This window comes from Meles meles, chromosome 7 (genome assembly GCF_922984935.1).
Source record: "Meles meles chromosome 7, mMelMel3.1 paternal haplotype, whole genome shotgun sequence".
NCBI classification, from domain to species: domain Eukaryota; kingdom Metazoa; phylum Chordata; class Mammalia; order Carnivora; family Mustelidae; genus Meles; species Meles meles.
In genome coordinates, this window is record NC_060072.1 from 57,452,384 (window position 1) to 57,480,169 (window position 27,786).

Genomic DNA, 27,786 nt, shown 5'->3' on the forward strand with positions numbered 1-27,786 from the left:
TTCTAGTGCCAGAATTTCTTTTCTAACATCTTTACCTTTGCCCAGGTGAATGGAAGCACACCTTTCTCATATGCAACGGCGGCCCCTCCTTTGAAGACTTCCACTTGACCTTTCCTAGATTGAATAAAGGAAGCTCCCTAACAGAAGCGCGTCATCTCTGCCCGCGGCCGACAGATGGCGGTAGTGATAGCACGAGGTTCCTGGAGGCGGCTAAACCTTGCACTGTAGTGTTCTCAACTGGCCAAGGAGTACCCTTGCCCTGTCTGCGCTAGCTTTTGTGGTGTTTACAAACATCAGTGACCCCACTGCATGTCCTTTAAATAGAAAACTACAGTTCTGGAAGTGATGATAGGAAGTAGAAGAGGACAATGCAAAGATAGAGACCAAGTGATGAGAAGCAATAAATCCTGCAATTGTAGTGAAATGAATCATTCTAAGATATGATAACCGCAAAGGACAATGCCTATGGGAGGAGCACTGCACCTAAGCAATGAGCAATAATCAATAAAGGAAGGAGAAATCTCTGAATAAGTTAAAAAAAAAAGGAAAAACAAAATAAAACCACAAACAAAACACCTTCTGCAATTAGAGAATAAGCATCATGGTCAGATGCTCATGAGCTTGTCAGAGAACAGTTAGCCTAACATTAACGCAGAAGACTCTACAATTTCCTTGAGGCCATAAAGCTGCGGGGCTCAACCTTAGCCACATACTGGAATCATGCAGGAAGCTTTCAAGAAACCGTCCATCCAGGCTGCACGGCGGGCCAGCACTCAGAATCTCTGGTTGTTGAAAGCTCCTCAAGGGACCCAATAGGTCACCAAGGGTAAGGACCACTGCCTTCAATTCTAAGCATGGAGAAAATGCAGCTGCTACTGGTTCCATGGATTAAAATCCACTCTGGTGTGTAGATCGACATGTGACATGCACAGACAACTTAGCAAGGAGTACTTCCCTATGACATCTGTATCTTCAAGGAGACAAATAACCTGCCTCAAGGGATTTTTCTTTTAATAGTCTTGGAGCCGGCATGGGGCAGGGGAGGGGGGGAGTAATACGTGTTTCCAGGAAAGAATAGAGCACGCCTTACTTTAAAGGTTTAAAGGAGCTGCGCATGCACATATTTGAAGAAAATGTACCACACAACTATGAGCTTCAACATCTCGTCATCATTTCAGGGAATCCATTTAAGAGCACATGGACCCTGTTCAAGACTACAGGAGTTCTGAATACCTGTCCTTCTCCTCACTTTCATCTCTGAAGGAAGGGACTAATTCCTGATCTACCTACTGATTCAGCTATTCTAGTTCTGTTCCATCTCTTATCAAGTTTTGCATTCCAACACAGGCGCCATTCGGTTCTTGACACAACCCTCCCCCTGCCCCACCCCCATCACCCTCCTTTACCTTATCTGCCATTATCATAGAGGAGCCTCCGTGGATCCCCAGGATGGGGGTGAGAGTCTGAGCTGAAATGAAGTCAAGGATCTGGGCAATGGCCTCCTGATCTGTGTCATCTGCAAACACCACACCCTGGATCTTCCGGTCAGACATGAGATCACAGATGCGGGTGATGATGCTCTTTGGGTCAGTCTCATTCATGGCTACCAGCTCCACACGGGGGACCACGGAGAGATGGTGGAAGTCATCTTTCTCGTGGGCATCCTTGATGGCCACCTCGTCGGAAGTGCCCACGAGGATGACAGCGATACCAATGCTGGGGGGGCTCTTCTGAGAACGAGCCCTGCTGCCTGACACGGCCAGGACAGCCAACACCAACCAGAACTTGGGAGAACAGCACTCTGCTCTGAGCTTCATCTTCAACTCGTCGACTCCCTGAAAACACAAAGAGAGAGTGGTTACATTATGACCCCACTCCATGACTTATCTTGGAAGGGGCTAGATACTGCAAGTCAAAGGCCTGATCTCCTTTCTCTGATCATCATACCCCATGTCTGTCTTCAAGCCTAGTCCCCAATCTCTCATGTCTGTTAGGTAAAATGGGAGAAAGAAAATGAAACTTTCAAAAGCATCAGGAATCTTTAAGCAAGACCATGAAAGCTACTGCTATGGGCAGCAAACGGAGGCAAAAGAGGGAAAGACGACACAAGGGGTCCAGGCAATCATGCCAAGGGCACAAATGCAGGAGTCTCCAAGAGGGGGGTCTCGCTGGTGCTGTGGGATCCCTGGCACTTCTGCCATAATCCATCCTTGAATTGCTCTTGGGCCAAGGGAATGGCAGAGACCAGGCAAATGAGCAGCAAAATGGACTCAGCAGAGGCTAGGAACAAAACATGGTCTGGATAAGCCAGCAATGGGGAGCTACAGAAACATAAGCCCCTTTACTCTGTGCTCACCTCAAAGAGGACAAGAGCCTGAAGATTCTTCAACAACTCTAAGTACTGACTTTTACTACTACTAAAAAAAACAAACAAAAAAACAAGAAACACATAAAACCAATACATAGACAGTACTTTAAAAAACATCTCAATTGAGCCTAACAATTACCAACAAGGAAAAAAATAAGAAAGATATTATCATTCCCCTTTTATAGATGTTAAAATTAAGGCTCAAAGAAGCTGAAAAGTCCAATGCTGTGTACCAATTAAGTGAAATAGACATGAATCCAGATCTTCTGGCTTTTCAGCCAATTTGCATTCCATTGCATTATGCCACACTGCCTCTCCATTGTCATTTTTGGGTCAATTATAGTCAATTATTACAAGGAATAAAATTTTTGGTTTTTGGTTTTTGTTTTTAAGTAGGCTCAAATTCATGACCATGAGATCAAGACCTGAGCTGGGAACAAGAGTCAGATGCTCAGAGACCCCTATAAGGAATAGTTTAATTGTGATTTGTTATATCAAACTATGGTGATGTGGACAAATACTACTGATATCTAATAATGCTAGAGCCACGTTAGAAGAATTTTCCATGGCGTCCTATAGCAGCAACTTCCTTGAGATGACTGACTCTGTGTTTGCACGAATTCACCGCTATTTACCTACAACACACTCCTGCCTTTTGCTTCTACGTATGCCCCTAAATCTTACACTGTGCACCAGACTGAGGACAAAGTTCCCTACAGAGCTTGGTCATTTCTCTTTACAGTTCTCATCATTCTCCAAGGGCTCTTCTTATTTAAATAGAACTCACCCCACTTACATTGTTTTGACTTGTTTTAAATAATCATTATGGCACATCTGTTATCGTCTGTGCCCTGTGTTAGGCATTAACTTATAAGCAATCTCTTCAGTCCTCATAGAAATCCTATAAATTAGTCATCTTTATCCCCATTTCTCAAATGGAGAAACAGAAGCTCAAAACAGTTATGTAATTTTCCTAAGGTCAGTGATATTATAATACCAGCATGCCAATACGTAAATATAGCATTTTTGTTCTCCAAGGAAATATTCTACAAACTGTACCCAAAATCAGAAGCAGGGATTCTCACTCTTCTACAAAGATCAAGGATGAAAGTGCGGCTCAATATGTCCTACTTGCTTGAAAGAAAAGGTAAGATACCAGAGATCTAAAAACTTTGAGAGTTTGAGAGTTCAACCAACAAAAAGAAAACAATGAGGATATTGAAAAGAAAGATAAAGAAGCATTCAGTCTGAGCAGACTGACTGCAAAGGCATTAAGGATTCAGGCGTGAGAGGCTGGGGACATTTTGTGGCTGAAGAAGCACAAAATCCAATCCAGTTCTTGGCAGAAAAGATTTTGGAACTCTCGCTGTGGTGCTCATCCTTTCACACTGCCAAGAAGGAGAGCTGTATTGATTGTCTATCACTTCTGAACAAGACGAGTAGCTCAGTGGTTCTCACCTGAGCACAGTTCACTCCTGACAGTTCTCCAGGCTTTGTGAGCCCTGGAAACCCAGGCTGATTAACTGTATCCAACCTAGCAAGAGGTCCGGGGCACGCAATCCTTGTCTTGGAGCTTAAAGCAAAGCAATGCTGTATGGGGGTGAGCGGCACTAAACATTCAGGGAAGAGAGACAGGCTGAACACCTCAAAGAGCTGTTGGCAAAATAATAATTATAAGAATAATCTGCTCCATTCCAGAGACTGCCTCTCAAGGACAACCAAAAGATCCTGAATTTGGCAAAACCAGCAGATAACTTATTCCAATAATATTCTGGTCCTACGGTGACAAGTCCCTAAATCAGATTCCCTCACATTGAAAAGTGGTCCACTTTGCCATGACAGTTTATTAACTTCAATGCACTCTACACTCTCCCATTTTGGTGTTTTATTTGCTCTTTTTGGAATATCTCCTGGGTTCCTCTATTTCTTCTCACACAATATATCAGACTTGGTTATGCAATGCCTAGATGTGATGCCTAAAGAATAGAACCTGGTTTTACAGTGCGTCTCTTTTATACTCAGGACAGAGCAGAGCACTTTACAAAGCAATACATTAAAGCAGATACCAGCAACACAGGGGCAGTGAGACAAACAGAGAAGCTGCTTTGAATACAAACTCAATTTCACACATTAGGAGGGGGTCAGTTGAGAGAAAGCATGCTGTCCATTTCTGTCCAAGGTAAGCAAATTGCTTCTGCTCCTTTCCCAAGACAGACCACAGTGAGTCTTGATGGAGCTGCTCGATGCTGCTTTGCCCCCAACCCTCCACTGGACTTCCCTCTCCCTTGGAAGAACTGACTGCTATCGTCTCCGGGCTCTCACGATAGCCTTCATGTTTTTAAATACCTGCTTATTGTAATTATATGATTACGTGACTGCACGTGACTGCCCATCTTAACTCGCTGGTATTCTCCTTGCAGGCAGGGGCTATTAGGCTTAGTCAGCATTTATGGAGCCCTAACCACCTGGCAGACATTGCTTTTGGTGTGGGGAATGGAAGAGGCCCAGGCTCTACCCTCCACAGTCTAAGAGAAGATACACACAAACACCCCTCCTCATTTCTGTTGGCATGCCTGGGGTCTAGCAGGACCTCACATACCATAGGGAAGGACTCAACAAACATAAGCCACTAAATTTCTACCATTATAAAATTGTCCACATTTGACCATTTTTATCTATAATAATAACCTACTTTATATATGATGTATTTATAGTAACATTTGACCTGTAACTTACCATATGCCAGACTCTATTACTGCCAGGTAACTTTCATGTATTATTAAATCACATATAAACACCATAAGTCATACTTTTTCCCTATATTATAAAGGAGGAACCTGATCTTCTGAGAGGTTAAGTACCCAACAAAGTCCACACCACTGATAAGGGGTGGTATTAAAACGTGTCTGCCCCCAAACCCTTGCTCTTCCCTTTCCGCTATCTCTCAATATAATAAGAGTGTATGAATAAACGAATACAGGAATGAATGAATGAACAAAATCACCAACCAGCACCCAACTGGACTGTGACACCAGGTCCGCATGAACTAAGCCCCTGAGGATGAACCGGTCGCCCGATCCTGCCACCATGTCCTCGGCAGGGAAATCAGGATATATCCCTAACCTAAATACCTGGAAGAGGTCTTGTGAGGATCAAATGGCAGAATGTATATGGGAGTGCTTTGAAGAATAGAAAGTACTCTACAGATGCAAAGGATGTTACCTTTAAGTTTCTACAGAAGTTGTTCAAGGAGACTAGCTATTTGTGAAAGCAGAAAATCAGCATGTGGGAGGCGGGGTAAGAGAAAGGCAGGCTGAGGCTGAGAGGAATGTTAAGAAGAATGTCACAGGGGGCAAGACACATTAGCTCCTGGACCGATATAACTCCCAGAACAACATGCCCCATAATGGCCTCAGGGTAGCAGCAAGCTCGGCTCACTTACTTGGCTACACTTGGCTTACCAGTCAAGTGCAGCAGAATTCCAGAGTCATTCAGGCCAAGGTCAGTAATGGCAATCAGGGGAACTCGTCACCCCCAGACCATGCTATTCAGAAATCAGGCACTGGGGTGCACAGGCAGAACCAACAGCAAAGGGGCAGGACTGGAGACATGACTTCCCAGTTCCAGTCCCTCTGCCTCCTTGAGGCACAAGGCGAGGGGTCACCAGATGTCTGTCAAGCAGAAGACCACAGCAGCTGTGGTTTGTGCCTCCAGCTGGGACACACTAACGACAGCAGGAATCAATCCACACTTGGCCCACAGCAGCTCCAAGGGAAGAAACATCTGAGAGAGGATCTGGGCCAATCCTGTCCCCAGAGAAAACTGAGTCCTGGGGCAACACCAACAGGAAGGATAAAATATGATTTAATAGATGATTAACTCAAATTTCCAAGCACCATCCCATAATGCAGTCAGGACCATGCTGTTTGGAGTGAACCAATTAAGGAGACTGTGATGAGAATATGACATGCAGTGAGAGAAATGAAGATTGTGAGTGCCAGAACTAGGCATCAGGTCCAGTTTCCCAAGCTACCAATAAAAACAGGCCTTAGAATTCATAACATTAGGGAGTGTGGGGAAACAAGGAGTCTCGCACGGTGTAAGTCAAGTGAAGCATAAATGAGTATAACCTTCCTGGAGGTGGGAATAGCTATCAAAATTTTAATACCAAGATAAAGTCCAAATGTGAATATATTAGAAGGGACCATGAGAGATGTCATATACGGGTACCAAGAGGTTATAATGTTCATAATCATACCAGAATCTTAACATCTAGGCTTAACATGTGTGAGGCAGGAGCTAAAAATACCTGGGGAGAAACAGATAAATCCAACAGACAAACTATAAGCAATGACATAAATGATCAAAAACACAAAGCCTAAGGGGCACCTGGATGACTCAGTCGGTTAAGTATCAGACTCTTGATTTTGGCTCAGGACATGATCTTGGGGTTATGAGATCAAACTCCGAATCAGGCTCCCGGCTGGGCAAGGAGCCTGGTTCAGATTCTCTCTCTCCCTCTCCTTCTACTCCTGTCCCACCTCTCACTATTTGTCTCAAAAAAAAAAGAAAGAAAGAAAGAAAAAGAAAACAACAACAACAACAAAGCCTGTGTCATAAGCTTGTACTAGTTCAGAAATCCAGACAAATATGTACAATAGAGAATATATATTCTTTTGAAGTACATGGAAAATATTGTTTTCAAAAATGACTCAATAAATTCTAAAGAATCAATATGAAACAACTGCCATTTTACTGTAATGTGACTAAATTACTGTGGACTCTGAGGAACTAACTGAGGGTTTTGGAGGGGAGGGGGCTAGGAGGTAGGGTGAGCCTGGTGGTGGGTATTGAGGAGGGCACGTATTGCATGGAGCACTGGGTTTGGTGCATAAACAATGAATTCTGGAACACTGAAAAGAAATTAAAAAAATAAAAAACAAAGGTAGCTAAAAAAAAAAATCACATATCCAAAAACCTTTTAAAAACTTACCACCAAGTAACTGAAGTGACGGAAGAAATTACAAGAAACTAAAAAGTTCTTTGAAGAGAGTAACAATGGAAACATTAAATATCAAAATTTCTAGAGCATAACTAAAACAGTTGAAAGAGAAGTCTATACCTTTAAATATTTAAAATAAAAAGGAAAATGAAAAATAATTAACAATTACCTGAATCAACCTTAGGGAGAAATTAAATAATAAAGATAAAAGCATAAATTAATGAAACACAAGGTAAATATAAGAAAAAACAAAACCAAAAGCTAATTGCTTAAAAGACTATCATAGACAAAGTTCTGACAAGACCAATCACAGAAAATAGAAAGAAAACATAAATTAAATTGACGATGAAAAGGAGACAACATATATGTGTGTGTGTGTGTGTGTGTGTGTGTGTGTGTGTGTATGATGGAAATTTTAAAATAATAAAAGTATATTATGAAAATGAATTGCTTTTAAACTTAATGTATAAATACCTAATTTTAAAAAAGCAAAACAAGGTTCAAGAAGATATAGAAAATTTGAATATATGAATAATCATTAAAGAAAATAAAATGGTTATCGAAGTCCCCCAGTTCTAATTCATCAAATCCAGACTACCATCCATGCATTCTGCCTTTGCCAAAACAAGAACAGGCATGCATTGTTTTATAGATGAAGACTACCAAACTTTTTTTTTTTTAATAATTATATTTATCTATTTTCGAGAGAGAGTGAACAAGGAGGGAGAGGAGCCAGGAGAGAGGGAGAGAGAGAATCCCAAACACACCACACACTGAGCATGGAGCCTTACATGGGGCATGACCTCATGACTCTGAGATCATGACCTGAGCCACAATCAAAAGTTGGAAGCTTAACTGATGAGCCACCCAGATGCCCAGAGGCCTACCAAACTTTTAAGTAAGAAGTGGAGAGCCTTGTTCTTGTAAATTGAACAAAATAGAAAAACAAGGGAAGTTTAGTTCTAAATCCAGATAAAGTACAAGAAAAGATTATCATCTTTCACTTATAAACATAAAGGTTAAAAAAAATCCCAAAGAAAATATTAGCTAAAGAAACAAAAAAATAGTATATTTTTAAAAATAATAATAATCAGGGTGGCTGGGTGGCTCATTGGTTAAGTGTCTGCCTTTGGCTCAGGTCATGATCCCTGGGTCCTGGAATTGAGTCCCACATCAGGTTCCCCATTCAGTGGGGTGTCTGCTTCTCCTTCTGCCCCTCTCCGTACTTGTGCTCTCTCTCTCAAATAAATAAAATCTTAAAAAAATAAAATTAAAAAAAATGATCATAATCATAATCAAGTGTGGTTTATACCAGGAATGTAAGGATGGCTTAACTTCAGAATATAAACCAAAATAATTTACCACCTTAATGGATTAAGGGAGATATTTACATAACTATCTCAAAAAAAATGATGGAAGTGTGAAACATCTATTTATGATATAAATGTTAGTGTATGTTTTTAAAAAATTCTTTGATACTAGGAAATGGAGAAGATCATCAGTCTTTACCTGGTACAAGAATATACGAAAGACTTGATCACATTTGTTTTGGCATTCAGGAAAAGCCAAGGTTAGTGCTATCACTACTACTAGAAATTTTGGTAATAAAAGAAGTCAAGAAAACAAAAAGGGTTTTTTTAAAGATTTATTTATTTTAGAGAGAGGGAGAGAGAGTGTGTGTGAGTGAGGGGAGGGGCAGAATGAGAGGGAGAGAGAATCTCAAGCAGATTCTCCATTGTGTGTGGAGCCCGACCCAGGGCTCAATTTCATGTCTTCAAGATCACGACCCCAGCCGAAAACAACTGAGCCATGCAGACATCCTGAAAACAAAAGTTTTGAAGAATAAGAAGGAAAGAAAAATAAACTAGCATCATATGAAGGTATGATGATTATTTACACATAAAATCCAATAGAATTTTAAAACTATTATTTTTAATATGGGTAGGGTGTGATTGCTGGATAAACAATACTCTTAGAAAACATCAATAGCTCTCTTTTAACCAACTGGAAAACATGACAGTCATAACAGCAAAAGATACTCTAAAATATTTAGGAATTAACAAAGAATGCATAAGACCTCTGGAGAGAACATTTGAAACTCTTTTCAAGGGTATGAAAAAAAGGCTTCAACAATGTAATCATATACCTCATTCATGGATGTGATTACAATATTACAGAGTTCTATTTTCTCCCTGATTAATCTATAACTTCAAGTCAATCCTATCAAATTTAAAAGCAGGATTTTTAAAGGAATTTTTTTAACATAGTCTAAAATATATATGGAAGATAAAGGTATGGAAAAACTAATTAATTATATAAGATGTCCTTATCTGAGCCAGTAATAAAAGTGTGTTATGAACAGAGAAGTATGATTAGCTCAACTCTGCAGAACAGATCCAAAATAAATTTTTTAATTAACATAAATTAAATTTAAGTTCCAATTCAATTTTGAGTTGTATTTTCTAAATTCAAATTTAGAGGAGCAGAGAAAATACTGAACGAAAAAGGTACTTTTGACTCAGAATGCTTAGCTCAGGAAATAAATGTGTTCACCAACCATCTGATACAGAAAGTGTGAGTATCACAGATGTCAAACATGTACTATCTAATGCCATTCTGAAATACAAAACCAATATCTACTTCTAGCAAATGAATTACAATGCTGTCTATATATTCAGGTCATTTGGAAACCCAATTTCAATCCTCCAAATGCATTTAGGGTCTGCTAACTATCATCTAAAATCATCTAAATCTGTAGAAATAACATATAAAAGGTATAACTCTTTAATTTCAGTTGACTTAAACCTAAAATTTCTCACTGCATTATTATTCCCTCTGCATTGTTGTTTCCTTCGATCTCACACTATTACCATCAACCATTACGCTCTTAGAGCTTCTGAACTCTATTAACCCTGCTCTTTCTTCAGAAAGGAACACAGTAAGAAATCCTGGTAGTTTGGGCAGTGGGGGCAGTGCTAAGACTCTGTGCTCATGAATCCCGTGATGAAAGAAAAGTCTACCCAGATATCCCACAAGCATACTGAATCCATTTCTAATGTAGTGACCAGCATGCTAATAAACAGTCCTGTTAGGGTATTTACTTATCTAAAGACACTCCTTTGCGGAACCAACCCCAAATGCATTTCAACATACCGTAGCTACAATGATTATAGAAAATCAAAGAAAACAGGGACTTAGTTAACTTGCTACTGGGAAAGTGTTTTATCAGAGAAGAGCAAGACAGATGAGAGAGGGAAAACATACAGGTAAACCTGTGACCCAGCAGATGAACCATTAAGTCCTCTTACACAAGGCAGGCAAGAATGCCCTTCCGAAGACCACCAGTCCTTTCAACCCCGTGTGAAGACACCCTCATCACTGCAAAGGGCTAATGTAGCACTGAATTCCTTGACAGAGAAATTTTCTTTCTTAGGACTCCTGCTGAATAAGAGCCTTCTTGTTCTTATTTGGTTCAAGCCGACCTACCGTCTGAGCACCTTCCTTGTCCTACAACACTTCCAGGGGCTAAATCCGGGCTTTTTGATCTGAGCTGTTCATTCCTGCTTTATGTACAAAGCAGAAGGATTGCTTCTACTGTCACCCAAGTTCTTAACACAAGGGTTGTACAGATATCTAACAAAGGATTATAAATCACTTTCTGTGTGTGCATTTTAATGTGTAATACAAACGTAGATGATTATCTGTACTCTCACCAGCAACAGTTCATTCATGGGTTTTCCCCCCTTTAATATTCTGCAAGAGCAGACACGAAAATTGTTCAAAGTTTCTCTTCTAACATCTGCACATGGTTCTTAATTATAATTAATTCATATGCCTCAAAGGACAGTGTGGGCAGCCCTGCTGAAATCCAAACCTTTTGTAACCTGATTCTGATTACTACCATTTGGCAGCTGATTAGGGCAATTGCATATATTGGTTTAACAGCAAAATGGCATTTTCAAGTGTTAATAAAAATTATTGGCTTGTCACTGACTATTAAGGAGGGGGAGATGAGCAGTGTAAATGGGTAATGGATGACAAAAGGAGAAGCACAGGACAGAGCAGCAGGAAAATCTCAACTGGGAAGGAGGTCAGAGGAAGATATCAGGAGGGCAACTGTGAGCCAGGGATGGGGCCAGGCTCTAGACCTATAGACACTTAACCAAGAAACACTGGTGTTCTCAGGTACAAATAAATAACCTGTGTTAAAAAGAGATCTAAGTAATGGGTGTTGAAAATGGCATGTCCAAGTCCCCTAAGGTGACCTGCTCCACTGGTTCAGTACATTCTGCCACTATAACCACCAACAAAACCTCTACTGTAAACTTCAGTGCTGCCAAGCAACAAGAATCATGCTGTGTTGTGCTGGGCAGAAGAAAGCTGTTGAGTTAAAAACACATGCTTTACACTCACTCCTAGCTTGCTGTGCAATCTTGGGTCAGTTTTCTTAGCCTCTCTGACCCTCAGCTCACTCATCTGTGAAACGTGAGATTCATCGCTGCTTTCACAGGATGCTGGTGAAGACTGGCTGATTTGACAAATGTTTATTGAATGTTTTCTATGTGCCAGATAACATGCTACAAGGTGAATCCAACACTGAATGTGATACAGTCTACAAGGAGACTTTGGTATCATGGCCAAGACAGAAAAAAAGGCAGGAAATTATAGTACGATGTGACAAGAGCTAAAATAGAGCATGCCCAGGGCACCACAGAGGTCCACCTAATTCTGCCTGGGATATCAGGAAGAAATAATACACCGAAATTACAAAAATAAAAAAATATATGGGACGCTTGGGCAGCACAGTTGGTTGGGCATCCTGCTCTTGATTTCAGCTCAGGTCATGATCTCAGAGTCATGGGATCCAGCTTCACCTGAGTCAGTCTCTGCACTTGGGGGTTGAGGGTAGGGGAATCTGCTGGAGATTCTCTCTCCCTCTCCCTCTGCCCTTCCCTGCCCCCCCAAATAAATAAATAAATAAATCTTTAAAAATATATATATATATATAACAAAATATTAGTTAGAAGGGTATTATGACACAGTGAAGAAAGCAAGCCAATGATGTTTGCCATGGAAATTTATATCCACAGAAGTGTGTTAGAATCCCATGGAGCTTTGCTTTAAGTGACACTATGCATACAGAGTGCATACATTCATTTCTAGTGCTTCAGAGAACTGCACTAAATTCTCAGTATTATTTTTTACTTTTTAAGGCTGTGCTATAATGAGAGTATGTATTATCTTCCTGTTAAAATCTAATTACACATGCCTTGGAATTTTCTAAGACAGTCCGTTGGATCCCATGAATGTGAACTTTAGTATAATACCTGTTAACAAAATGATACTGACAGAAGTGCAGGAAAGAAGATCTAGAAGTCAAAGATATTTGAAACTGAAATCTGGATTTGACACCTTGTGGGGAGGGGAGGCAATAACTTAAATTATCCAGACCTTGTTTTCTTCATTATAAAATGGGGGTGTTTGTCCTCACCTCACAGAGTTGTTGTGAATATTAAACAATTTACTTGAAAGCACCCAGCAAATAGTAGGTACCTGACATTTATTCACTGAATGTGAATATACTCTGTTCAGAGGGAGAACAATTTTGCCTCAAGAATTTTGCCTCAAATTACTTAGAAAGGGGTCTCTCTCTCACGCCATCCTCTTATGATTCCACAATTTCCACTGACCTTAGAAATGGGTTGTTTTAGAAAGTTAGTCTAGCCTCACACTTATGAGAATGTCAAATAGATAGATGGATGGATGGAGGGTTGGATGGACAGATAGATGGATAGATAGACACATAGATGCATAGATGGATGGATAGATAGATAGATGGATGGATTGATGGATAGATGGATAGATAGATATCTCAAGCCATCAATACCAAGGGCTAGCAAGGTTGTAGAATGTATGTGAGACTCTAATACATCACTGTGGTTATGAATGGTGTACACACTCTGGAAGACTGTTTCTAGAATTCAAATAATGTTGAACAAGTTTACCGTGTAGACTGACTCTCCGAGGTATTTACCTAACTAATGTGAAAACTTTGACTCTACAAAACACTGCATGGAACTGTTTAAAGAATACCTTTTCAGAGTTGCCAAAAACTGGAAACCATCTATATATCCTTTAGTGGATTAGTACATAAACTATGGTACAAATAGCCGGATACTACCCAATGATAAAGAGAGCCATTGAGGCACACAACAACATGGGTGAATCTCAAAGGCAAATGGTGGCTGAATAGAGTCAGATTTAAAATGTTGTATATGGCATAATACCATGTATATAAACATTCTCAGGAAGATTAAAAACGACATCAATGGAGAACATACCAATGGTTGTCACATGTCAAAACATATCAGGGTTTGGGGAGGGTGTGGCTATAAAAGGGCAGCAAGAGGGAGTTCTGGTACCCTAATTGTGCCGATAAATCTAAAGCAGTGTTTTAAAAATCACAGGCCTGTATCTTAAAAAAAAAAAAAGTCAATTTTACTGTATATTAATTTAGAAAGTCAAGTGATATTACTAAAATTGTTCTCTAAAAAGCTAGTCTATAAGTAATAACCTGATATCCAATATAAACAATATTTAAATCCTTCCACCAGGCAGCACCTACTTTCTCCTTCTCCCCACCAGCCACCAAACAGCCACCAAATTTTGTGCTAAGTAATATAACAACTTCAGCTACATCAAAATACTCACATCTTCACTCACTAACAATGATTCTCCCTGCATGGAGTACAGGAAAGGCAAACCCAAGTCTCACCACTCTGGCTAGTAAGATATCTTCCTAGCAAACCCTAATGAAGTTAAGGCAAGGATTATGTCCATGTTCCTTGTCTATCTCCCATTCCCAGCAGGGTGCCTGGCATACGGCAGGTGCTCAATAAACATTTATTGATGACAGTTCATGAATGAACCAATGAATGAGTACCTAAGAATACCATAATGAATTGCCTGTCTCCAGCAATATTGACATAGAAATGAAGGCACAGTTTTAGGTCTTTCACTCCCCAAGGGTTATAATATGAAGGAAAATACTACCAACCCCAACACCATTTCCAATTTCTTGATATCATATAGGAATCATTCCTAGGTCAAAGTTGTTAGCTGATAATTGCTTAGGTACCTGAGTGTTTATTTGCATGTGTATATACCTATGTGAATCAATGCCTGAATGAATGATTTATGCATATGTACATAATCAGCCCTCTTCCTCTTGGCCTCTGAGTTCTAAGATGATTCTGCTGATGAAACACAGAAGCCATATGTGATCCCACCTTCACTTGGAGCCTACATTTAAAACAAGATGCCGCGGCCATAAAAGGCTTCACAGAAAGCACAAGAGCAGGTCCGGAATCAATAGGGAACAAAAGCTACACCATTCAAGCTGGCTGGGTATTAGGTCAACTCTAGACGTACTCATATATTCCTTAATATAAAATGCCAGTTTTATTACTACCATCCATAGATCTATTTGTTGACCACACAACCAATCATAACTGAACTCTGACCTTGTTTAAGTCCCTCTAACAACACGTGGATTTGGGCATCTCCTCAGAGAATTAATCATAAGTTGAAACATGACTCTAATTTCCCTTCCCCTTCTTCCTCTCTTTCCCTTCCTCTCAGATTACTCTATAACAATGCTGTAGCAGAAGGGACACAGAACTGAGGATCAGGAATCTCCAGCCCAATAACAATTCTGCCACCAACCAGCTACGTGACTTAGAAAGAATTACTCAACTGCTCTGTGGCTCTATTTCCTTATCAAGGAAGACGGGCTGGTTGCTCTCCGAGTCTCTTCTAGCTTTAAAAATCTGTAAATCCCTCCATCTTTCATTTTCCCCTCAAGCTCAATGTTCTACTCTTCTTGGCTCTGAGCCCTGGGAGGCAGACCTGTCTGAAGCCCATCAACAGTCTTCCTCATTGTCTGGCTTCTAGTTGGGTTTGACCAATGGAGAGTACCAGCTGGAGCTCGGGGGAACAGAAAGACCAGTCTAGGGCATTTACTGTTCATTCTTCCCTCCCCGAGGGTCCGCTGAGGGTTAGTCGTATCACGTGACTAAAGATCACAGTTTCTCTAAAATGACTCTCTCCACATGGCTCTCTCCACACAGCACCCTCTCCAGATTCCAGAAATTGCTCCCACTTTCCTCCTCCGAGACTGCAGGTGGTGGAAACTACACCAAGTTGCTTCTAGCTCCGGGACACTGAATTCCTTCTCGTAGTTTCTATGCACTGTCCACATCTTGGTAAACAGTCATTTTTTTAACTCAATTCAAACTAAACCGATTCAGGGTGTCATCTGTTTCCTGCTCTAATCATAAATAATACAGATTCCTACCGCATCCCATGAGAACACCTAGGCACCTCTCTTAGCTTCAAAACAGCAGAAGCAGAACCTGATTCGACCAACACCCATATAAATAATATAAATAAAGTACAGCCTCTCTTGATCAAGCTTTCTGCTTATGCTCAGGCCCTGATTAGCAGCCTCATAAGCAGCAATGCTCTCCAAGTGCCTAGCCCTCTGCAAAGGATGGATAAACATCTGTAGAATATTTTAAGAGAACAGCCTTTAGAACATTTTGAGAGCGAGGAATGTTAAAAAAAAAATCGGGACTCAGAAAAACACACCAAACAATTATCAGAATGACTACAAAGCACAGTCCAGAGAAAGGCAGAACATTTTCATGAAGGAAAATGTGGTCATTAAATGGGACTTCACACTGCTGAAGAAACAGACTGGTTAATGAAACCCTAACTTTCTTTCTTTCTTTTTTTTTTTTAATTTTCTCTTTGATTTGGTTAGAATCTGCTGGAAGAAAAATCAATTTTCCCTGACAAATTGTGAGCCAAAGCATAAACCAAGAAATACAGAAACACGAGAAAACACAAAGGTGATATTTCAAGTCAATATGTGAGTTCACTTGGCATTTTTTCCTTAATATGCAGAAATTAAAACGGAAGAATGAAAAAACGTCTGAATCCTTGCTGTAACCCTAATAATGGAGTTGCAAGTTGGTCACCCTTCAAATTTTATATTGTTTTTAAAGAGCACACATAGCCACTGTCTCTGAATCTGGCATTTTTATACTGTTGGAACAGCATGTACATCTGGCCCAAATTACCATGTCCGCCATCGTCACAGAAATGGCAGGGACAACAGGCATGGCCTGCACTCCTTCCCATGCCCCACGAAGGCCAAACAAAGCTCCTGCCTGACCCAACTCCATTACGAGCCATGCCGGAATCCATGGGCAGAGGCCTGGACATACACATACAAGGAGTGTACTCAGGGTATCTCTGACTTTCCAATTTTAACTTAGATTTTGATATATGAGAAGACAGATGCTTCTGTGGTGATCATTTTACAGTATACGTAAGTCAAGTCGTGCCGCTATCTCCCATTTCATCTCTGTAAAATGGGAGAAAATTAGAATTTGAGAGCAAGATCTTGACTTAAAACCCCACACCAGAGCTCCAACCCCTTTCACCTCAAAAATCCAATGAATCAACAAATCTTCTTGAGGCCCATGGTGTGATTCACAGTGAAGTGTTCCAAGGAGCCTGGGCCTGGCATCTGCCCACAAGGACACGCACCCGGTCACTGAGAAAAGACACACCCGGCCCCCCAACCCTGGACTGACGCATGGCAGGAAGGTGAGCAGAGAGACACTGCTCTGGGCTTGAGTCCTGAGGACGACTTCATCCGGAAGCAGCTCTGAGGGGATGTAAGGTGAGGAGGACATGGGCCTGAGTGAAGGCAGCCAAGTGAGGCGACACTACGGCAGAAAAGTAGGGAGGTACAAAGCTTGTCAGGGATGGGCAACAGCATGATCCGGCCAGCAGCTAGAGTTCACAGAAAGGGCAGTCTGGGGATAAGGTTGAAAAGATATGCACAGGAATGTGGGTGCTCAGTGAAGGTGCTTAGAGACTCACTGCCAGAGTGGCAACAAAAAGAGATACAGGGACACATGGGTGGCTCAGTCGGTTGAGCATCTGTCTCCTTCAGTTCAGGTCATGATCCCAGGGTCCTGGGATTGAGTCCCACATTGGACTCCCTGCTAATCAGGCTGTCTGCTTCTCCCTTTGGCCCTGCCCCTGCTTGTACTCTCTCTTTCTCTTTCAAAGAAAGTTTTTTTTGGTAAAAAAAAAAAAAAAAAAAGGAGCTACAAGAACAGGAAGGGAAGGAACAGACCTCCATCTCTACACCCAGTTCATTCTCAACTTCCAAGGTGAAGGAAGCGGCAGCTGCCTTGGAGAGCTGTTTGGAAAATCAGCTGGGCTGAATTACTACAGCGCCCAAAGTCCTCGTCTGCCTCCTGGTAACAGTGCCACGGTTAGAAGTTAAGACCCCAATTTCATAATGATTAAGAAACCAAAGCACTTATGAAATACAATTCACAGAAGTGTTCCTGATGGAAAGAGTATTCACGGAAACAGTCCTCTTCTCCACGCAAATGTTTCCCTATGGCGACGAGAAGCTAAATATGGCAACTCTGGGCTACTGCCTGCACCTGTCCGGGAACTCCAGACTCCTCTTTCCCCTCACCTCCATCCTGAGTCTAGTCCCCCAGCTCTTCTGTGTGTTCCTGTCACCAGCCCCTTCAGCCTCATTGAAACTCTCACGGAAACCCCACAGCCTCACCTCACGAAGGGATGAAACACTTCATCCACAGGCCTTCTTTGTATACTTTTCAGCTCCTCTCTGGCCTCACTCTGGCTGATGAATGTGTGTGCACGTGTGTGTGTAAAAGAGAGAAAGAATGTCTCATCTTCACTCCTTCTCTCTTTCCTACTCCATCCCCTTCATCTCATTCCTCACCTTGCTTCTCACATATCTTCTCCTTTTCTTCACATTTCCTTTTCTGGAGTTCTTTCTGAGTGCTTTCACCCTCTTATCCAAGCCATTTGCTTAGAACTACCTGGACACTAGTCACGTATGTGAACAATTCTAGCTGCCTCCTTTTTTTCTGCTGTTTTAGTCGTCCCTGGCTGTGTTGACAAGATTTATCATTTGCTTCTTCCCCGCTGCACCATCCCTCCCGCCACCTGCCCTTTCTGCATCTTGTAGGTCAGCCCACACCTGGCTGCCTCTTGCTCTACTCTCTTACTTTCTCTGGACCACTCTTTCTTTCCTCACCCTGCCTCTCCAGAGGGCTTCATTCTCACCCAGCATTTAACGACAACCCTCCACTTTCCCATTCCCCAACCCAGCCTGTGACTCAAATCCTCCTCATTCCTAAACTATAAAGAGAGGCCTCGTTTTACACCTGTATCCATCTCTTTGGTTAACTGCCCTCACTTCAAGGTTAACACATCTGAAATGTTTCCACAGCTCCTCAGGTGCCCTTGTCCTTTCCCTTTGCCTAATTTATGTTCAGATCTAAGTCAAACCCTCAGTTTTAGCACCAAAGTCTTCCTTCATCATCTAATGCAATGTCCTAATGTTTTCATACAACCATCTTTTCCTCTGGCTTCTTCTCACAATCCACATTAAAATATCCCCACTGGAATCACCTTCTTCTGCTGACGAAACTATGTTTGTCTATCTTTAAACCCTGATATCTTCTTTCCTATTCTCCTCTTCCCTTCAGAATCTACTTGGAGATATAGGGATACAGGCTGACGGGACAAAACTGATCCAGTCTGGGCTCCACAGAGTTTAATGAAAGGAGCTGCTAAGCCTTTACCCTTGCATCTAATTAATCACTCATGCCTTGAAATTCAGTCATTCTCCCACAAGTCATGTGATTATTCATTCCCACACCAATTCTCCAAATTTCCATCTGTCTCCTCATCGAGAGTCAACATGGCTCTTTCTTACACAAATTTCTCTAGGAGACAGACGAAGAAATAATGCAAGGATCAACTAGGTATATATGATACAAAGAGTACGTGTCACATTTGCCGAGAGGAAGGGGACAGAGTGGGTGCCACAGGGTGACTCTGGGCTTATCAAGAGCATTTTCCCAGGAGACCTGTACTTCAGAGGAAATGGACGAGCTCTGGTCAGGGATGTGTGAGAGCAGGGAAGCGGCTTAGCAAAACATCAGGAAGCTCCCTGGGATTGGTGTAGACCAAAGAATAAGTATGAGGCACCAAAGTAGGAAATACTAGCTAATCCGGGAGAAGAAAGAACAGCCAAGTAAGTCATAATGACAAACTTTTTTTTTTTTCAAAGAGTCATCAAGAAATAGTGGGAAAAGTCCTGGATTTGAAAAAAGAGTTACTATGTGACCTTAAGCCCATCACTTGGTCTCACCGAACCTCGGAGAAGTAGCTCATCTCCAAAATATGAACAACAATGCCTGTTTCTGAGGGTTGTGAGACTTACATGAGAAAATGGGTATGGATGTAGCTTACAAATTGAAAAGCACTATGTGAGTGTATAGGTTTGTTATTATTAAATGGTACTAACAAATTACTCACTCATACCTATACCAGCATGTAAATTTTAACTAATAATAAAACTTTTTTTTGGTCAATTGTACTGAGGAATAAGTTGCACACATTAAAATATCCTGGATCAGAGGGGAGCCTGGTGGCTCAGGCAGTTAAGCATCTGACTCCTGTTTTTGGCTCAGGTAATGATCTCAGGGTTGTGAGATCAAGCCCCGCATGGGGCTCCAAGCTCAGCAAGGAGTCTTCTTGAGATTCTCTCTCTCCAATAAATAAAGAAATTTCTTTTGATTTTTAGCATTTATTTATTTATTTATTGGAGAGAAAAAGGAGAGCATGAGCAAGTGTGTGTGTGTGTGTGTGTGTGTGTGTGTGTGTGTGCATGGCAGAGGAAAAGGAGAGAAGGGGAGGGAGAGGGAAAAGCAAACTCCCCACCCAGCATAGAGCCAAGTCAGGGATCAATCGATCACACAACCTCGAGATCATGACCTGAGCTGAAACCCAGAGTCAGATGTTCAACTAAGTGAGCCCCCCAGGCATCTCAAATAAATCGATTAAAAAAAAAAAAAAAAAAAAGAGGGGCGCCTGGGTGGCTCAGTGGGTTAAGCTGCTGCCTTCGGCTCAGGTCATGATCTCAGGGTCCTGGGATCAAGTCCCGCATCGGGCTCTCTGCTCAGCAGGGAGCCTGCTTCCCTCTCTCTGCCTGCCTCTCTATCTACTTGTGATCTCTCTCTGTCAAATAAATAAATAAAATCTTAAAAAAAAAAAAAAGAAAAGAAAAGAAAAGAAAAAGCAAACAACCTTTGCCCTTTCAGGTGTATAGTTCGGTAAGTTTTGACAAACTATGCAGTATGTAACCACCACCATAATCGAGACATAGAATATTACTGTCACCTAAAACGTTCCCTGTGCCCCCTTGTAATTAATCCCTTCTGCCCTTTTTCACCCCTTGGCAACCACTGATTTGACTGCTGTCCCTATAATTTTGTCTCTTCCAAAACATTCTGTACATGGAACCACCATACTCTCTATGCAGCCTTTTAAATCAGACTTCCTTCACTTGAAATAACGGCTTTTGAATGTCCTCAATGTTGTTGTGAGGATCAGCACTTTTTCCTTTTAATTAGCAAGTGATATTCCTTTGTACTGATGTGCCGCAATATGTCAATCCATTCACTGTGGATGGACATTTAGGGTGTTCCCATTCTTGGTGATTATGAATAAAGCTGCTACAGCACTCACATGTAGTTCTCACTGTAAACATACGTTTTCATTTCTCTTAAAAGGATACCTAGGGTTGGGAATGCTGGGCTACATGGTAAGAATAACTTTTAAATTGCCAGACTTCCAAAGTGGCTACACCATTTTGTATTCCCACCAGTAGTTCTTCCATATTTTTGCCAACACTTGGTCTTATAGCTTCCTTCCTTTCCTTTCCTTCCTTCCACCTTCCCTCCTTCTCTTCCTTTCCTTTTTCCCTTTCCCTTTCTTCCTTCCTTCTCTTTTTTTTTCAAATATCATCCATCCTACAGGATGGTTAGTATATCTCATTGTGATTTTGATATGAATTTCCTGCCAGCTAATGATGATGAGGATGTTTTCAAGTGCTTGTTTACTATTGTTGTCTCTATTCTGGCTAAGTGTCTTTTGCCCATTTTTTAATAGGGTTGTTTGTCTTACTGTTGAGTTGTGAGGTTTCTTTATATATTCTAGAAACCGTATCTTTATGTATGCATTTTGTACATATTTTCTCTGGCTCTGTGGTTTATCTTATCATTGCCTTAACAATGCCTTTCAAAGAACAGAAGTTTTTATTGTTAACGAGCCCAATTTATTAATTTTTTCTTCTATGGTCATGCTCTTTGTATACCTAGTTAATCCTTCCCTAAACCAAAGACACAAAATTTTTTCTCCCAAAGACATAAATATTTTTAAAGATTTTATTTATTTATTTATTTATTTGAGAGAGTGAGAGAGCACAAGTGGAGGGGTGGGGCAGAGGAAGAGGAGTAAGCAGAATACCAGCTGAGCAGCACTCAATCCCAGGATCCTGGGGTCATGACCTGAGTAGGCAGATGCTTAACCGACCGAGCCACCCAGACGCCCCAGTTTTGAATTTTCTAATGATAGTTCTATGACTCATTCTAAGTTAATTTTTCACATAGCATACAGTTCTCTTTTTGTCAGAATAAATTGACTATATATGTGTGGGTCTACCTATGAGCTCTCTTCAGCCTGACTGATCTTTATGTCTATTCTTATGACAACACCACATTATCCTGATTACTGTTGCTTTGTAGTAGGTCTTATAATCAGCCAATACCTGTCCTCCAACGTTACCCTTTTATTCAAATTGTTCTAACTTCTTTTGCTTTTCAGGATAAATATTAGAATCAGCTGTCAATTTCTACAAAAACTATCTTGCTGGGATTTTTATTGTGCTTGGGCTGGGTCTATACAAAAATCTAAGAGCTAGTATCTCAATACTAAGTCAGATATTTTATAAAATTTACCCCTAAAAATCTCTTTTTTTTTTTTTTTGGATTGAAATAGGCTTATTATAGGAGGAGCAACAAAAGAAATTAGGGATTTCTTTTCCCTTTTTTTTTTTTGAGGTATAATTGACATGTAACATTAGTTTTAGGTATACAACACAGTGATTCAGTATTTGGATATGAATGTTTTTGATGTCATAATTTATTTTTATATTGCAATTCCTAATTATTTATTGATAGCATATATAAGTACAATTAATTTTTGTATATTGACATTGTATCCTATGACCTCACTAAACTTCTTTAATTTTTAGTAGTGGGTTTTTTGGTATATTCTTTGCTACCTTCCACCTAAATGATTACAAATAAAGAGTTTTATTTTTTTTCCTTTCACTTCTTTTTCTAGTTTTATTAAACTAGGACCTCCAATACAATTTTTCACAGGAGTAGTACAAGGAACATCCTGTTTTGTTCCTAATCTTAGAGGTAGAGCATTCAGTCTTTCAGCATGAAGTAGGATATTACTTGTAGGGCTTTTGTGGATGTCTTTTTTCAGGTTAAGGAAGTTCCTTTCTATTTCTAGTGTAATGAAATCTTTTAATTGTGAATATGTATATATAATCAGGGTTTATATTTTTGTTGTTGTTGTTATTGGTTTCCTTCACTGAAAATATTTTTCCCACCTTTGCTTCAAGAGTCCTTCTATGAGCTTGGCTGCTCATAGAGAATTGAGAGAAGGGAGCAGTGCATTTAAATCAGCACCTGTGGTGGGTGACTTTGGTTAGAGTCTGTGAGACTGACTAAAAGAAAGTAAGCAGGCACCCAAGGAGGTTACAGCTATTCATGTAGGAGAGAATAGGGCCATAAAAAAAATTGCTGGAGAGGAGATAGATCTGAAATTGGTAAAAAGTAAAATGCCGTAAGATGCGGAGAAGGTGGGAGTCTAAAATTGTATTAAAATTGTCCTCCTCACCAACATTTGGGGACAAAGTCAGTGATGGGAGACAATTTTGGAAGTAAGTTCTGTGTGTTTTATACCGATTTCCAAGGGTCAGCACTACAGAGTTGTAGAAAATCTGGTAGACAATGGATGATAAACACTAAACCACAGAAAAAGGGCAATCAGGGCCAAACAAAACAAAACAAAACAAAACTGAGTTAAGTGTCAACTACAGGAAGATGAAATCTCTCTCTAAATTGAAAACACAGGGTGCCTGGGGGCTCAGATAAGGTTAGGCGTCTGCCTTCGCCTCGGGTCATGATCCCGGGGACCTGTGATTGAGTCTCACATGGGGTTCCCTGCTCAGTGGGGAGCCTGCTTCTCCCTCTGCCTCTCTCTCTCTGTGTCTCTCATGAATAAATAAATAAAATCTTTAAAAAATCAAATAAAATAAAACATACAAAAACACATAAAAGAAAGGATCTTTCTGACTACCCGGATGTGGTTAGAAACTCCCAAACTTGTGAGAATTTTCACTCTTCCTTCCTTTCTGTCTACTTCACTGTCTACTGCCTTGGTCGAGGGCCCACCACTGCCGCTTGCCTGTGAACCGCATCCGGATCCCCACATCATTCACACCAGCATGGCGGCCACCTAAGGAGTCTGGGAAGTGCTGGCAACAAAATCCAAAAGAAGGCTTAACTAGACTTTAGGTGGCCTCGGGAATCCACCAAACTTCCTCAAGTTTAAGCAAGAGTCTCAGAAATGGATTTTCGAAATACAGTTTGTTCATAAGACATGCCCAGAGGGGAAAAAAGTGGGGGCAAAGTAGACAGTTGATTAGATAACTCATCTGGAACGTAGGGGTCCTCCAGACACTATCTGCAGTCAACTCGCTTCAGAAGCACTTGGGAACCTTGGCAACCTCTGCAGATCCGCAGGCCTAACCCCAGAAAAAGTGATGCGGAATCTCTGAAGACAGAACTCTAAGGACCCTCACCTTTCACAAGGGCCGCAAGGGATACTGTGGGGCACCACAGGAACAGACGTGCTGAACCGAGGAGGGCAGCAAAACCAGAGGCTCCCCAATCCAATCCACCAGTACACAGAAGCTTCCGACCAGTGTTTCTCGAACTGTGGCCACAATCGACATTATTTCGTGGAACTGACCAGAACGGATTGGTTCACCTTATACAGAACTCTTACAACAGCTCATCCCATGATGGACTCTCCTTTGAAAAGCAATGGAGACCTTCAGGTCAGATGCTGCCTCTGGAGAAGCATGCATTTTATCTATTCCCACACAGCATCATGGGAACTTGCTTGCTCCAGGGCTGGGCCATGAGGAAGTTTTTAGGAAAACTGCAATCTGAATTCAGAAAAGCTAATGTTATCTGCAGGCAATGGACATGTGAGGCTGAACAGCCTGGTGGGCTGGGTGAGGTCTGACTTGGAGCGAGTGAGCTGAGGAGCACTGACGAGCACACAGGAAGGGCCAGGTGGCAACGAGATAAGCACAGACAGAGAAACAGAGACAAGATGTCAGCCAGTGACGGAAGGAGACATGCCCATGAGCAGCTGCCTTGGTTCCAGCAGGGGCTCCAATACTCACCCCTCCCCAAACTCCCTAACCCAAGCCAGTTCCAGGGGCTTCAGGGCTTCTCAACAAAATAATTTCAGGAATGCGGGGCGCCTGGGTGGCTCAGTGGGTTAAGGCCTCTGCCTTCAGCTCGGGTCATGATCTCAGGGTCCTGGGATCGAGCCCCACATCGGGCTCTCTGCTCGGCAGCGAGCCTGCTTCCCCCCTCTCTCTCTGCCTGCCTCTCTGCCTGCTTGTGATCTCTGCATGCAAGTGAATAAATAAAATCTTTAAAAAAAAAGTTCAGGAATGCTGATACCATAATATAGAAGTGCACAGAATCAACCCTCACTCCTAAACGCTTACTTCCTGTGTCATAACCATGCTCCAAACGCTTTCTATGTGATCCTCTAGTAATTCAATCCAGTAATTCACTTCATCCTCACACAACCCAATGAGGCAGATGCAATTTTTAGCATTTAACAGATGAATAAACTGAGGGATATACTGAATAAACTGAATATACTGAATAAACTGAGGGATGCATTTAACAGATGAATAAACTGAGGGATACAAAACTTAAGCATAAATTTTAAGCTACACCTTTTTACTTCTACTACTGGTGATACATTTTCAAGTTAAGTAACCCCAGGTTACACTGCTTCTGAATGGAGAAGCTGGGATATGAAGTTAGGCATGTATTTCTGTCTGTGCACTTAATCGCTACCCTATACAACCTTTCAAAATGCCAGGGCATAAAAACATTCCAAGCTGGAAAATCATTACAAAAATAAGCTGAAATGCTTCTGAAGAAATATTCAATGATACAGATGAAACAAAAACATGGATAAAGATGAAAATAGATTATAAAAATTTAATAACAAAAGTGACTTCTTAAAGATTTTTTAATAGGTACCATTTACACAGACAAAAACATACACTATAAGTGTATATGCAGCTCTATGAAAATAAAATAAACCATCACTGATGTTTTGAAATGCTCTCATTAAGTATGTATAGAGAAATAGTCATGGAGCAACAAAAGGAGTCCTTGCTCTATCCCTGAAACTAAATTAAAAAAAAAACCACTAATATAAAAACTTATATATATAAAATTATACATCAGGTGGGGGGGATAAGGAACAGAATTCAATAGAACACTTACAAAAAGATCAGCGAGAGAGAGCATGAATGGAAGCAGAAAAAATAAAAGAAAACGAAATCAAAACTCCTAAAAGACTAATTCAATTCTTAGTAAAAAACCTGCTTCCAGAATACTTTGGGGATTTAATGCAGTCTTACTTACACTTACCCACTCATCTAGAACAAGTAATAATTATGCAAAGTGAGTAATGAAGATGGAGGGTTTGTGAATCTCATGTATTTTATTTCTTTGGAGCAGTAGTGAAGAGGTAAGAGTACCAATAAATGCTTCTCTGTGCCAATAAGCCCCCAGGTATTTACTTCTGAGGTCTGTGGCCGGGGATTACATTTACTAGCACCTTCCCTCTGAAAGAGAAAGGATACCATGTCACCTCTTCCAGTGTACGGTGACTTTGGCTCTGTGTAAGTGGCTGTGACTTGGCCCCAGGACTGGTGAAGTCCCCATCCACCTTCAACCACCTCTACAAACCTGTTGGCTCCTTTGTCCCAGTTCCTAGTCAGTTGGGCAAACAATGAAATAGCTGAACTGGCATTAGAAAGAGAAGGCGAAGAAATGAAAAAGGAAGAGGGAACAAGTGAAATAAATATGAAAGGAGACAGAGACAAGGGTGCCTGGGTGGATCAGTCCATTGAGCATCTGAGTCTTGATTTTGGTTCAGGTCCTGATCTCAGGGTCATGAGACCAAGCCCTGGGTCAGGGCTCTGCGTTGGGCATGGAGCCTGCTTAAGATATTCTCTCTCTCTCTCTCTCTCCTTCTCTCTCTCCCTCTGCCCCTTCCCACTCATGCTCAGACTCTCTCTTAGAAAGGAAGAAAAAAAAGGGGGGAGACAGACACTTAAGTTTAACCTCAAAATCAATCTATATAACACCTCTAGGCAAAGAAAACCATTTTGCCACCTACTAGCTTGGCGGAGGGCATAAAGAAGCTTTTGTATCTGAGTCTGCTAAAGGAATTTTAGGTAAGCACAGTATAATTACCTAACTTAATAACATTTAGAGCTCCATCTTCTAACTACTTTCTAACCTTTACTTAACTAATTTTCACAAAACCTCTGCGAGGTAGGCACGCATTAAACACCCAGTTTGTAAATGGACAAACCAAGAGCAAGAGGTTAAGTGACTTACCTAAAACTAAAGAGAGCAACTGGCATGTGAAATCAGAGTGTGAACAGCAGCAAAGTATTTCTGTTCCCCAAGACCATGCCAAACCCATATTTGTCCAAACTGCTTGTGTTCGCAAGCTCCTAGGGCTCACAGAATGGTACCAAGGGTGGATTTCTGCGCTGGTAAAATGGGCATGCACCTGGCTGTCATTCAAGTGGCAAAGAGAAGTGCATTTCCCACAAGCAGATATGAGCCCAGAAAACTAAAATACGCCGTGATAACAGGTACAATGATGTGTAATCAGGCGAACAAAGCTCCCATCAGTCAGTCATTCTTCAGCCTTGCTGATCAGCAGACTTTATGTTTTGGAGGCTTCTAAGCAAAGTCTGATCAAGGCAATAGTCTTAGTCTCTGGGACCAGTGGGGACTGACATGGTCTACCTTAACTCTGTCCTCACCATGCCTGGGAGGAATCGAGACCCTGCTGCCCACCAGCAGCCCCTGCCACACCAACCCTGAGTATGTAGCTAGCTTCCTCGATTGCTCTACAATCCCCTGCTACAGCTGGAGGCTTGCCTTGAACTCTAGCTCACCAACCAGAGCCCTGAACTTTTGCTTGACTCTTGCATTTATGCCTTCTAGGTGAACACAAAGCTCTCCAGATTCCCAGGAAGGCCCTGAGTTCCTCGTGTCTGTTTGGACACCACCACGTGGTA

The 27,786-nt window shown here is 41.3% G+C and overlaps 1 protein-coding gene across 1 annotated transcript in view; it reads right to left on the reverse strand.

Moving 5' to 3' along the window:
- The window catches only part of GRIN2B (glutamate ionotropic receptor NMDA type subunit 2B), a 404,576-nt gene that overhangs the window by 279,577 nt on the left and 97,213 nt on the right, over positions 1-27,786 (reverse strand). Inside the window, exon 2 of the mRNA XM_046012453.1 lies at positions 1,407-1,835. Coding sequence (XP_045868409.1) covers positions 1,407-1,817 — 411 coding nt within the window. The 5' untranslated portion in view covers positions 1,818-1,835. The remainder of the gene's footprint in view (positions 1-1,406; positions 1,836-27,786) is intronic.